At 46.5% G+C, this 14751-nt stretch overlaps 1 protein-coding gene across 1 annotated transcript in view; it reads right to left on the minus strand.

Moving 5' to 3' along the window:
• Window positions 1-13763, minus strand: part of CREG2 (cellular repressor of E1A-stimulated genes 2) — a 19957-nt gene extending 6194 nt beyond the window's left edge. The window contains 3 exon segments of the mRNA XM_010829654.1: window positions 10508-10677; window positions 13355-13489; window positions 13491-13763. Of these exon segments, the coding sequence (XP_010827956.1) occupies window positions 10508-10677; window positions 13355-13489; window positions 13491-13763 (578 nt within the window).
• Window positions 13764-14751: the final 988 nt, after the last annotated feature.

Below are 14751 nucleotides of genomic sequence, written 5' to 3' on the forward strand. Positions count from 1 at the left end.
TTGACTAGACGAACCTTTGTTGGCAAAGTAATGTCTCTGCTTTTGAATATGCTATCTAGGTTGGTCATAACTTTCCTTCCAAGGAGTAAGCGTCTTTTAATTTCATGGCTGCAGTTACCATCTGTAGTGATCTACATATAAGTGATATTATATGATATTTGTCTTTTTCTTTCTGACGGATGTGGTACATATATACAACGGAATATTACTCAGCCATAAAAAAAGAGTGAAATAATGCCATTTGTAGCAACATGGATAGACAGACCTAGAAATGATCACACTGAGTGAAGTCAGAAAGAGATTTCAGGGGCTTGAGGTGTTGGGGAAACGTTCTTTTTATTTTATATATTTCTATATTCTTTGAACATTACAATTATGTAATGCAGAAAAGTGGTTTCCAGGGGCTAGGGGGGCAGATAGGGAGTTTGGTAAAAGGGTATGAACTTGCAGCTACAAGATGAAGAAAATCTGAGAATCTAGTTTATAACATGGCAACTCTTGTTAACAATGCTATACTGTATAGTTGAAATTTTCTGAGAACTTGAATGTTCTCACAAAAAAGATAAACAGGAGGTGACAGATATGTTAGTTAGCTACATGGTGGGATTTTTAAAAACTTTTTATTTTGTATTGGCACACAGCCAATTAACAATGTTGTGATAGTTTCAGGTGGACAGCAAAGGGGCTCAGCTACACAGATACATGTATCCCTTCTCCCCAAACTCCCCTCCAGTCAGGCTTCCCTGGAACATTGAGCACGTAACCTTGTGTATCCTTGTGGTACACAGTACATCCTTGTTGGTGATCCATTTTAAATATAGTGTACATATCCATCCCAAATTCCCTATCTCTTCTCCCCTTCCTTCCTCCCACTCCCCACAACCATAAGTTCATTCTCTAAATCTGTGAGTCATTTTTTGTTTTGTAAGTAAGTTCATTTGTATCATTTTTTCTTAGATACTACATATAAGGGATATCATACGATATTATTCCTTCTCTGATTTACTTCACTCGATGACAAACTCTAGGTCCATCCATATTGCAGCAAATGGCATTATTTCATTCTTTTTAATGACTGAATAACGTTCCATTGTGTATATATATACACACACACACCACATTTTCTTTCACATCTGTATCCATCCTTCAGTTGAGGGCCATTTAGCTTGCTTCTGTGTCCTGGCTATTGTAAACAGTGCTATAATGAACACTGAGGTGCATGTATCCTTTTGGATCATGTTTTTCTCCAGATATATGCCCTGATTGCAGGGTCATATGGTAGCTCTAGTTTTATTTTTTTAAGGACTCTCTCTACTCTTCTCCTTACTGGCTGTAAGGTGGTGGGAATTTTTGCACAATGTGTAAGTATATCAAATCATCAGGGTGTGTACTTTAAATATCTTATAATTTTGTCAATTATACCCCAATAAAGCTGGAAAAAGACCAAAAAAATAATAATAATAATAACGGTCACATACCGTTGTCTCCTGGTGGGCTGTGAAGGGGTAACTCGGCAGACCTCGGTTCTGAAAGGCCTGTCTTCAGGAGGACCAACCCCCTACTGGCTCCTCAAAGATGCCTCTGAGCCCTTGAGATCTCCCACTTCATAAGCATGTTTTTGTGCCTGCGGCCCTGGGCCATGCTGGCTCAGCTTGACCTCCTGGGCCCTGAGTCTGAGTAGCTAAGACCAATCATGCAGATGTTGAAACTGCCAAGTGACTGGATTCCAATAAAAACCCTGGACACCAAGGCTCAGGTGAGCGTCCTGGGTTGGCAATGTCTTGCATCTATCATCACACATCATTTGTGGGAGGATTAAGTGCATCCCCGTGTTGAAATTTTAGTGGGAAGGAGCCCTCGGAAGCTCAGGCCTGGTTTTTCCCGGACTTCATTTCATGCACCTTTTGCCCTCGATGACCTTGATCTGTATCCTCTCACTGGAATAAACCACGAGCTGTTGAGTCCTGTGAGTTCTTCCAAGGAACTTGAGGGTGGTCTTGGGACCCCAGGTACAGATGACCAAGGAGACTCTGAGGATGCTCTTTTCAAAGATGGTATATATCACAAAACGGTGGCTTTGAGGCTTGACTCGTCAGAACTCATTCCTGTCCATTATAACATTAACTTGAGAAAGGTACATTTGTTAAGCAAAACACATGTTTTGCTTATACTTAGGGAACTTGTTTTCACCTGCCTTCAAGTTTTTCTTTATTACACACCCTGTTGAATCATAACAGGAGAAAGAGTGGCCACGCCCACATAAATTGCTTCATGTGAGAACATTGTGTACCATTTGAAAGTGTTACCATTCATGGTGGTTTTGACATTGCAAAACTGTTGTTGCTGAATTGTGAATTTTTCTAAGATGAAAGAAGGATGGAAGGCAATCTACATAATAGCTGTAAACACTGAATTGACATTGAAGTTTGTATAAAAATCTGAGATGGATAGGAGAAAGTAAAAATAGTAAATGGGAACTAAATTTACATATACCCGACAAGACTGTCATCAGTTGTACTGAATATGATTGCTATTAAAGCCATTTTTTCCCCACAAAGTTGCTCCTTCATGAAAGCAATGAAATGAGGATTCATAAGTAAGTCATAATAGAAGCACACACTGCATTTAAGAAGGGGGCATTTTGCATCTCCACTGGTGGTGATTACACCACCTAGAAAAAACATGTGTGTGTGTGTGTGTGTGTGTGTTAGTTGCTTAGTCGTGTCTGATTCTTTGCAACCCCATGGACTGTAGCCCACCAGGCCCCTCTGTCCTTGGGATTCTCCAGGCAAGAACACTGGAGTGGGTTGCCATTTCCTTCTCCAAAAGGAACTATAGAAAGAAAGAAAGTGAAGCCGCTCAGTCGTGTCCGACTCTTTGCAACCCCCTGGACTGTAGCCTACCAGGCTCCTCCATCCATGGAATTCTCCAGGCAAGAGAACTGGAGTGGGTTGCTATTTCCTTCTCCAAGAAAGAAGACAATGTGTTTAAATAGGTAAATTGAAAGCTTTTCATTTACACAGTAGGTAACCCCTCTAAACATCATATAACTTCCTTCCCACCTACGATAGGCAGGATAATGGCCCCTGAAAAAGTCCACATACTAATCTTTGAAACGTGTGACTGTGTTACCTTTTTAACTTTTAGTTTTATATTGGCGTATAACCAATTAACAATGTTGTGATGGTTTCAGGGGCACAGCAGAGTAACTCAGCTATACAAATACATGTGTCCATTCTCCCCCAAACTCCCCTCCCCGCTCAGGCTGCCACATAACACTGAGCAGAGTTCTCTGTGCTATACAGTGGGTCCTTGTTGGTTATCCATTTTAAACATGGCAGTGTGTACTGCTCCTGCTGCTGCTGCTAAGTTGCTTCAATTGTGTCCGACTCTGTGCAACCCCATAGGCGGCAGCCCACCAGGCTCCCCTGTCCCTGGGATTCTCCAGGCAAGAACACTGGAGTGGGTTGCCATTTCCTTCTCCAATGCAGGAAAGTGAAAAGTGAAAGTGAAGTTGCTTAGTCGTGTCCGACACTTCGTGACCCCATGGACTGCAGCCTACCAGGCTCCTCCGTCCATGGGATTTTCCAGGCAAGAGTACTGGAGTGGGGTGCCATTGCCATGTCCACCCCAAACTCTCTAAACTCTCTAATGTGTCACCTTTCATGGCCAAGGGGAGTTAATCAGCTGACCTGGATTATCAACCTGGGATCAGTGTGATCACAAAGGTCCTTAAAAGTGGAAGAGGGAGGCAAAAGAGAAGGTTGGAGTGATGTGATGGGAAAAAGATTCTCCTGGCCATGGCTGGCTGTGAATATGGGAGCGGGGGCTGAACCCAGGAGAGGAGAGAGCCTCTAGAAGCTGGAAAAGGCAAGAGAATGAATTTTCCCTGAAGCTTGTTATCTGTTCTTTAGACAAAATATTACATCTTACAAGGGTTATAGAGCAAAATAATGGAAGAGATGTTGCTGGTACTGTTTGGAATCCTTGAATGGCCTTGTTCTGTCTGGACCAGTCCAGGGTTTTTAGGGGCCCACTCCCCTATCTGGGGGTGTTAGCAGGCACAAAGGAACTGCCTGCTCTGCCTCCCTGAACCTCCAGAGGCCTCCATACCCCTCCTGTTTCCTGCTTAGCATGTACACAGGCTCCCTAGTCTGAGACACCATCTGCTACTCCTTGACCTCTGACTCTAGCTGAACTTCATTCCTTGGCTCCTAATGGAGCAAGAAAACATCACTATTAAAGATTTTTAATAGCAACTGCTGCCGATTTTGCATTTGTGCATCTCTGTGTGACTGAAGTTGAGGTGGTGGTGATAATGGAGGGGAGCAAATTCATTTCAGGAAGAGTCACTTTTTCTTTTCAAATAGTCTTTTTTTAAAATATTTGGCCCAATATATATATTTATATTGATTTATTTTTACTTTTTGTCATGTGGCATGTGGGATCTTAGTTCCCTGACCAGGGAACCCACGCCTCCTGCCTTGGGAGCACAGAGCCTTAACCACTGGACCACCAGGGAGTCCAACACTATTTTTTTTAAACAGTCTGTTCTGGAATAACTGAAAGTTATTTGGGTTCATCTGCAGGCCCTTCCGGAGAAGGCAATGGCACCCCACTCCAGTACTCTTGCTTGGAAAATCCCATGGATGGAGGAGCCTGGTGGGCTACAGTCCATGGGGTCGCTAAGAATTGGACATGACTGAGCGACTTCACTTTCACTTTTCACTTTCATGCATTGGAGAAGGAAATGGCAACCCATTCCTGTGTTCCTGCCTTGAGAATCCCAGGGACAGGGGAGCCTGGTGGGCTGCCATCTATGGGGTCGCACAGTTGGACAAGACTGAAGCAACTTAGCAGCAGCAGCAGCAGCAGCAGCAGCAGCAGGCCCTTCCAGCCTCTATTTTTTGAGACTCTGAACAAGTTGGTCCATTTTCATGCTGTTGATGCCATTTCCACTCCGCAGTTTGATGTTCTTATCCATGGCTTCTCTGAGTTTCTTGGGATGAAATTGTTGTCATTTGGAAGCCTTGGCCATGTGTCTTTGTAGGACAGGCTGCTACATTTCTGTGTGTGTCTTGGGCTAGGATTTTCTCTGATCTAGCATCAAGTCTTGTGATTCAATAGACTCCAGAGGGACACGTGCAGAGGTACAAGACATGCAAAAGGGAGAGCTAGGTCCACTTCCAGGCAGGAGAGCAGCAGGGACGCTAAAAACAGTTCACTCTAAAGGGCAAATCACGATTTCACAGGACCGTTCAATTTACAACCCATTTGTCTGCAGTTTTTACCTTTCTCTAGCATTTTGCCATGCTAAGAATATATTAAAGTTTATATGAATTGATTGCATATCACGTGTGAGTCATTTTAATATCTGTATTTAAAAACCATGTATATTATAAATAGGAACAATCGTGACTCCCTCAAAATACCAATGAGAGCCTTAGTATGAATCAGAATGAATTACCATGTTTCTCTCCACACTTGCAAATGCACTGAAACTGCACATCCATCCGTGGTGGGCTGAGTAAAGCCTCCCCACAAAGATGTCCACGTTCTGAGTCCCCAGAACGTATGACTGTTATTTATATGGCAGTAAGGACTTCATCGGAGAAGGCGATGGCACCCTACTCCAGTACTCTTGCCTGGAGAATCCCATGGATGGAGGAGCCTGGTAGGCTGCAGTCCATGGGGTTGCAGAGAGTCAGACATGACTGAATCGACTTAGCAGCAGCAGCAGCAGCAAGGACTTCATAGATATGATTAGGTTAATGACTGTGAGATGGGCAGTTTATCCTGGATTATCTGGATGGGCCCAGTGTAAAAACAAGGCCCCTTAGAGAGGGAGGCAGAAGATCAGATTAGAGGACATGTGCTCAGTAACTCAGTGTCTGACTCTTTGTGACCCTATCACCACACCCTGCCAGGCTCCTCTGTCCATGGGATTCTCCAGGCAAGAATACTGGAGTGGGTTGCCATGCCCTCCTCCAGGGGATCTTCCTGGCCCAGGGATCAAACACACATCTCTGCATCTCCTGCATTGCAGACGGATTCTTTACCCACTGAGCCACCTAGGAAGCCCAAGAGAATACAGTGCAGGATAATAGCATTCAATTCAATATGGCCTGAGATGGGAGTCGAGAGAACTGTACCGGCAAAAACATACATGTATTAATAGATGAATGGGACAGAATAGAGCCCGGAAATAAACCTATACACCTATGGTCAACTCATCTTTGACAAAGGAGGCAAAAATATACAATGGAGAAAAGACAGTCTCACATAAATCAGTGAAGTTAGAACACTCTCTCACACTACACAGAAAAATTCAGAGTGTTTTAAAGACCTAAATAGAAGACATGACGCCATAAAATTCCTAGAAGAAAACATAGCCAAAGCATTCTCAGATATAAATTGCAGCAATTTTTCTTAGCTCAGTCTCCCTGGGCAAAAAAAACCAAAAACAAAAATAAACAAATGAGACCTGCTGCTGCTGCTGTTAAGTCGCTTCAGTCGTGTCTGACTCCGAGCGATCCCATAGGCGGCAGCCAACCAGGCTGTGTCGTCCCTGGGATTCTCCAGGCAAGAGCACTGGAGTGGGTTGCCATTGCCTTCTCCGAAATGAGACCTAATCAAACGTAAAAGTCTTTTACACAGCAAAGGAAACCATCAACAAAATAAAAAGACAACCTGTGGACTGGGAGAAAATATTTTAAATGATATGACTGACAAGGGGTTAATCTCCAAAAGATACAAACAACTCATAAAATTCAATGTCAAAAAGACAAACAACCCAGTCAAAAAATGGGCAGAAGACCTAAATAGACATTTCTCCAAAGGAGACATACAGATGGCTAACAGGCACATGAAAAGATGCTCAGTATCACTGATTATCAGAGAAACACAAGTCAAAATCTCGGTGAGCTATCACCTCACACTGGTCAGAATGGCCACCATCAAAAAATCTACAAATAATAAATGCTGGAGAGGGCTTGGAGAAAAGGGAACCCTCCTGCACGGGTGGTGGGAATGTAATTGGTGCAACCACTACAGAGAACAGTATGCAGGTTCCTTAAAAAACTAAAAATAGAGTTATGACATGATCCAGCAACCCCACTGCTGGGCTTATATCTGGAAAAGACAAAAGCTGTAATTCAAAAAGATACATGTATCCTGAAGTTGTGTCTGTTGACACATGAATGGATAAAGATATAGCACATGTGTACAATGGACTATTATGCAGCCATAAAAAGAGTGAAATAATGCCATTTGCAGTGACATGCATGGACCTCGAGGGCATTACACTAAGTCAGATAAAGACAAATGCTGCATGATATCCTTATATGTGGAAGCTACAAAAGCCGAACACACTGAAACAGATTCAGTGGTGGTTATGAGTCTAGGGGCTTGGAAACTGGGGAGATGTTGCTCAAAGAGCACAAATTTGCAGTCAGAAGATGACTAAGTCCTGGAAATCTAAAGTCAGCACAGTGATCATACTCAACGTTGTTGCTCAGTCATTCCATCGTGTCTGACTCTTTGCGACCCCATGGACCACAGCATGCCAGGCTTCCCTGTCCTTCACCATCTCCCTGAGCTTGCTCTAACTCATGTCCAGTGCGTCATTGATGCCATCCAACAATCTCATCCTCTCTCGCCCCTTCTCCTCCTGCCCTCCGTCTTTCCCAGCATCAGAGTCTTTTCCAGTGAGTCGGCTCTTTGCATCAGGTGACCAAAGTACTAGAGCTTTAGCATCAGTCCTTCCAATGAATATTCAACATTACTGTGTTATAAATGTCAAAGTTGCTAGGAGACTGTTCTCACCACAAAAAAGAAATGATAATTATGTGATGTGATCAAGTTGTTAGCTAGGACTGCAGGGATAACATATTGTAATACATAAATGTATCAAATCAACATGTCAATTATCACAAATTTTAAAAAAGGACTTCTGAGCTACTTGCCAAACACATACATCAGCTTAGATGACAAGTTTTCAGGTTAAAACTCTCACTTAATAGAGTTAGTCATTCAGTCTTGTCTGATTCTTTGTGACCCCATGGACAGTAGCCCACCAGGCTCCTCTATTCATGGAATTCTCCAGGCAAGAATACTGGAGTGGGTTGCCATTCCCTTCTCCAGGGGATCTTTTCAACCCAGAGATCGAACCTGTGTCTCCTGCATTGAAGGAGGGCCTAAATCACATATTAAGTCAATTATTAATTATTAGGGGTCATTAACTTAGTTATTAGGGATCATATTAACTATTAGGGATCAGGCATTATTTTTATTCTGAGAGGTAGGTGGAGCTCCCAGGCAGGGTCTCCTAGGCCATATTCAGGGTTTTGTTATCTTTTCCTAATGAAAGAGTTTAGGCAGGTGAATCTTAGGATCCTGTGGATCTTGTCTGGGTTTTGAAAGATGCCCAGGTAGAGCACTGAGTCAGCTGAACTGCCTCTGGCTGGATGGATGGATCTCCACTGTCAGCTCCAGTGCAGGGAGCGGGGTGGGGGCAGGGAGCAGGGCGGCGGGGGAGTGAAGGGTCGGGGTGGGGTGTAAGCAACAGGGCCTTATCCAGGCTGCATTTTATGGCGCATTGTTGCTCTGATTATTACCACCTCCCTCGCCCAAAGAAGCGCTTCCCTGGTGGCTCAGCAATAAAGAATCCTCCTGCAATGAAGGCGACTCGGGTTCCATCCCTGGGTCAGGAATATCCTCTGGAGAAGGACATGGCAACCCATTCCAATATTCTTTCCTGGAGAATCCCATGGACAGAGGAGCCTGGTGGGCTACAGTCCATGGGGTCCCAAAGAGTCAGACATGAATGAAGCGACTGAGCATGCCCCCTAAGAACTGACATCTGTTCACTTAGTATGTTTTTCATGCTTTGCATAAAGAAGTACAGCATTTTGGAGCTGGGAGGAATTTTACCTGAGTTCCCAAAGCATCACTACATTACAGGTGAAGACAAGTGAGGCTCCGGGGGCGAAGGGACTCTCCCGAGGTCTCCCGCCACCTCTGCTCCTCCTGCGGGGGTGTCCCTTCCATGCACCACCCTCCAGGAGCTAGCTGGGTGCAGACATCTCCCTAGCAGCACCACATTTTTAGTTCAGACAAAGGTGTTACAGTGTTCCATTTCTGCCTAACTGTCCTTTCTTTTAGAGAGTTGTCTTTAAAAAAAGAAGTGTTTATTTATTTTAAAATATTTATTTATTTATTCCGCTGTGCTAAGTCTTTTTGTTTTAGCACGTGGGGTCTAGTTCCCTGAGCAGGGATCAGACACGGGCCCCCTGCACTGGGAGTGTAGAGCCTTAGCCACTGGGCCACCAGGGAAGTCCCTAGAAAGTTTTTGAGAAAGTGATTTTAGGGACTCTGGGTCTTCATCGCGCATACCTCATGGGGGCAGGTAGAAAAACACGAAATAGACCTCAGGCAGGCTGCTCCTGGGGGACAAACCACTGGCTCTTCCTTCCCCACCCTCTCCTCCCCACTTCCACCTTTGCCATCACAACAAGAGCTATCATTTACTCAGCCGTGGTGTGCAAGACACTCAAATCTTTCCAACCCTCCCCATCACCCTAGGAGGTAGAAATTGCTATTTCCATTTCACAGATGAGGAAATGGAGGCTCCCAAAGTTCAATAACTTTGTGCCCCAAATCACACACCTCATGAATGGCAGAATTCTATCCATCTGATTCCACGGCTTATAATACATTCTTACAACATATGTTGCCAATGTATCTGGAACACACTGGCACTGGACTTTTATAGGTTTTTTTTTTTTGGCGGTGCGCCTTGGCATGGTGGGATCTTAGTCCCCTAACTGGGGATCAAACTGTACCCCCTGTGTTAGAAGCACAGAGTCTTAACCGCTGAACCACGAGGGAAGTCCCTGGCATTAGACTTTAAAAATATATATTTTAAAATATTTTATTTATTTGTTTATTTATTTGTCCGCGCTGGGTCTTAGCTGTGGCATGCGGGATGTAGTTCCCCGACCAGGGATCAAACCCAGGCCCCCTGCATTGGGAATTCAGAGTCTTAGCCTGTGGACCACCAGGGAAATCCCCCCCAGCACTAGACTTTTAATTGCTTGAAATGATCTGTATTTTAAACCAAGATCAGCTTCACATTTCAGTTTCATGTCTTCCAAAGGTGTGTCTTAGGGACATAAAACAGAAACATGAAAAACCATTTGGGAGCTGCCTAAGTGGTTACAATAATTGCCATCCTCGGAATAAAGCTGTTGCTTTGATAATTTTTTTCGAAACAAAAAAGAACCTTCAAAACTACCTAGTTCATCGCTTAATTCCGTAGATGATGAAAGCAGCATGGAGACCCCAGGGCCTCGGCCAGTCTTGGAGCCTGGTGAGACCCAGAGCCGGGGCCAGAAACAGCCCTGGCCGAGTGGTGAGGAATGGCTTTGCATCTCAGGGCCCCATGAACGCCACAACCTCCCTGCCTTGTGTAGAGGAGCTGGGTGAGGGAGGCCAGGCCCTTACCTACCTGCAGAACTCTCCTTCAGATTCTGGCAGCAGGAGCGAGGCCATGGGGTTCTTCATCAGATCGGCCACCAGGAGGTCCTTGGGTGTCACATAGAAGAAAGGAATCCCAGTACTGTTGTCGAAGGGGCCATCACTGATGGGCAGGCAGGTCCCAAATGGCAGGCCTGGGATCTAACAAACATCAAGGGGGAAAAAGGGCCTTTTCAATACAGGGCTGTGGACTGACTTGAGCTGGGAGCTAAGTCTGTGTCTCTGACCAGAAAACAGAGCATTGGGGATGCAACAGCAGCATGACATCACCACGGTTTTGACAGGTCATAAACCAAGGCAGAGTGGTTCCCAATCTATCCCCTTTACCCGTTGATGGCTTCATGATTTCTACAGAGGAGCTTAGCAGTGGCTCCTGTGGATGGGGAATGGTGAGGGAATTATTCTTGAAGCTTCAGAAAAACAGCAAACACACTGTATTGTGACTTCCCTCGTGGTCTAGTGGTTAGGACTCCATGCTTCCACATGGGGGCCCAGGTTCGATCCCTGGTCCGGGAACTAAGATCTCACATGCCATGTGGTATGGCCCAAAACAAACCAAAAAATTAAGGGACAAAATAAAAAACTAATTAAAAAACCACTCTATTAAATTGAAAGTTATTTGGGGGAAAGGCAATGAAATTCATGGAGGGGTGGAGGGTTACTAAAGACCTTTCTCACAAGCGGCCCCAGGAATCCCACTGCCTTCACCACCTGCCCCAAATTTTTGGCAACTCTGGGGATAGAATTTAAACCTCACATCTTACCTGGTCTTTGGAATTCAGGAACTTTCTGTTATAGTTTCCTTTAGGGTTCTACCACTTCCTCACTTATCACTCATATATTTTATTGTAGTAGGTAATATTTCAGTCATATAATTCAGTAACTTAAGGGAATTTGTTTCTTACCCTATTAGCTTCAAGGAAGACACAGAAGCATGCAAAAGCAATTTCTGTTCACGATCATTCAGTACAGCAGGTGAAATTCTCAGACATACACACAAATATTTCTCTGGTTTTTCCCAAGCCCTGCTGGGTCCAGCATCATGACCTTTACCCTTTATAGAGTGTGATTCTCATTGTTACTTAGCTCAGCACTCGGGGGCTGTCTTTGAAGTATCACTTAACAACAGTATGTAGAATTATGATAAGGGGTGGCTTTAACCTTTGAAGAAATCCTACAAAATGGTAACATGTCATTAGCAGATCCTGTTTTCAGCTGGTCATTCACAAACTTTGTGATGGGGTTGCAAAGAGTCGGATACGCCTGAGCGACTGAACTGAACTGATTCACACACTGGCTGGTCATGCTGGGCACACATGCCAGGCATGCAGTGAAAGTTCTCTGAATTTATTGGACTTGGTGTAAATGTCAATAGTGGAAAAGGGAACTACTAACAAGGCTAAGAAAAGGGATGTTGAAAGTCATAATATCTTTGAATACTTTGGCATTAGACTTTTAATTGCTGGGAGGGATCTATGTTTTAAACCAAGATCAGCTTCATATCCTCTGAAGGTGTGTCTTAGGAGCATAAGAAATTGCTGTGGAAAACTATTTGAAGGCTGCGAGAGATGTTAAGATCATCTCCATCATCAGAATAAAGTTGTCATTTAGATTCTTTTTTTTTCCAAAGCATAAAAGGACCTTCAGAACTACCTAGTCCAACACACTTTCATAGATGAGAAAAGCGAAGAGAAGGACCCAGTGACTTAGTCACAGTTTCAGAGCTGGTGAGACCCGGATCTGGGCCCAGAACCTTCCCCAGCTGCCCTACCCCATGACCTACAAATGTCATAATAAAATAAATTTTTTTGCATTAAATAAATAGGGGTTCAAATTACTACCCTGTAATAAAACCCTTACAACTATCTCTTTTTAAAATTGTATTAATTTATTTTAATTGGAGGATAATTACTTTACAATATTGTGATCGTTTTTGCCATAGGTCTCTTTTTAAGTTTTTTTTTTTTTTTTTAAAGTGGACCGTTTTTACTTACTGAATTTGTTACAATATTACTTCTGTTTTTTGTCTTTTTGGGCGCAAGGCAGGTGGGATCTTAGCTGCCCATCAGGGATGGAACCACAACCCTTGCAGGGGAAGGCCAAGTCCCAACCACTGGACCACCACTGGCCTCCTTACATCTATCTCAACAGCCCTAAAAGCTTTACGGAGGGTGCTCATGCAGGAATGCTACATCCTCATCAAGTATCCATGTTATTTCCGCTTCAGGTGGAATCATGTCTAACAGGTGAATAAAATAGCCTGTGAACTGAAGGAGGAGAGCTGCAGCTGGTGACAGCGCTGTCGCTCCGGCACTCACAGCTTCGGCACAGGAAGCCTCCTTTCCAGAACTCGAATGCCATTGTTTTAAATGTAAATTTCCACCGAAACCACCGTTCTGGCGTTAGCAGGGGACAGGGCAATTCCGGTCGGTGGGCGGGAATGGGGCTGGATGCGGGGAGGGGCTGGCTGTGCGGCTTGGTGATGCCAAAGGCGGCTCTGGCGTCTTTTGTCCAGGCCTCTGGTCAGGCGTGGTGATTTGCACCCCCTCTTTGGCCATTTCAAGACCGCGCTTCGGTCCTCATCCACCTGGCAGGAAGCCTGCTTGTCGTCCTTCCTCTCGCACCCCCCCCCCCCCCGCCCCCGGTTTGCCCGGGTAACCGAAGCAAAATCTGCTTTCATTAATTACACGCTGTCCACCCCGATCCAGACCCCCGTCTGCTAGACCTGGATCGGAGCACGGGAGTGGCCCCAGGCTCTCCGGGTCCCCTGGGCGCGCCAGGCACTCCCCTGCACGCGGCTCCGGCGGGGGCGGCTTACCTTCTCATGGGCGGACACGGTGGCCAGACAGCCCCAGGCACTGGCGTGGGCCAGGAAGCGGGCGATGCCCGGGCGCAGCCTCGCGCCGCCCTCGCGCGGGTAGGAGAACATCCCGGGCGGCGCGGGGGGCGGCCTGGGCACGGGCGGCGCCCTCCGGGGGAGGCAGGTGCGCGTCCTCCTTGTGCGCTGAGGCCGGGAAGCTCCGCTGCCAGAGGCTGCCCGAGTCCCCCAGCAGCGCGGGCAGCGTCTCCTCCGTGGAGGCTCCGTCCAGTTCCTCGTCCACCTCGTTGGTGACGGCCCAGGACACGGAGCTCACGATCACGTAGCCCGCGGCCGGGGACAGCAGGGCGCCACACCACAGCAGCCAGGACAGGCGGGGCCCGGGCCGCCGGCCGCGGCGCCGCGACATCTTGCGGAGCGCGCGGGGCCCCGGGGACCCCGAGAGGGACGCGCCGCCCCCGCCGCAGGTGCCCGGGTGGGGCCCCGGGCGGTCCTCGCAGCCGCGCGCTGCGCTGGGAGGTGGGGCTCCCGCACGCACTGCAGCCGCGGTGCGCAGTCCTCCCTGCGCGCCTGGCCTGGGCTGCGCTTCTTTTCCGGGTGGATGGCACAGCGTTCTCCAGCCAGACGCGGGGCCGTTGAGGTCCCGGCTCAGCGCACTCCTCCACTCACCAACTGTGCGGCCCTACCGAGTCACGTAACCTCTCTGTGCCCGGTTCCTTCATTAGGAAACACAGAAAACAGTATTTACCATCGCGGGGGTGAGGGATGGGAGGATGAAAGCGGTTAATGTTTGGAGAGGTTTAGGCCAGTGTGTGGCGTGAAGCAAGCGCTATTCGCTGTGAAATAGACAAGAGGCAGGGGTGGTTGTCGTTTGGTCCAGGAGGAAGCTGAGCGAAGGGGGATGGTAAGATTAGTCTTACCAAGTCTTCTGAGGCCAAGGCCCTGTCCTCTTGCTCTGTAAGCACCGTGATCGTCTTACACTTGGCTGTGACAGGAGAGCATTGCCACCAGTTCATCTAAAACTCCAAGAAGTAAAGAACCCACCTGCAGGAGCCTGCAAGTTCCGTCCCTGGGTGAGGAAGATCCCCCGGAGGAGGGCACTGGCAACCCACTCCAGTATTCTTGCCTGGAGAATTTCATGGACAGAGGAGCCTGGCGGGCTACAGTCCATGGGGTCGAAAAGAATGAGACACGACTGAGCACAGGGCAGGGCATCTAAAATCATAATCAAATTGCTCACTACTTATATGTTGTGTCCAGCTCAGCAGATAGGGATCGCAAGTGGTCGACGGCACAGTTTGGGGAAAAGAAACTAGAGACAGAATTAAAGTTTTAAAGATGGGACCAGGGGACTCAAGACCTCTTGGGTCCAGAGCCCTGTTCCTCCGGCCCACATC

Source organism: Bison bison, unplaced genomic scaffold (genome assembly GCF_000754665.1).
Source record: "Bison bison bison isolate TAMUID 2011002044 unplaced genomic scaffold, Bison_UMD1.0 scf7180017864508, whole genome shotgun sequence".
NCBI classification, from domain to species: domain Eukaryota; kingdom Metazoa; phylum Chordata; class Mammalia; order Artiodactyla; family Bovidae; genus Bison; species Bison bison.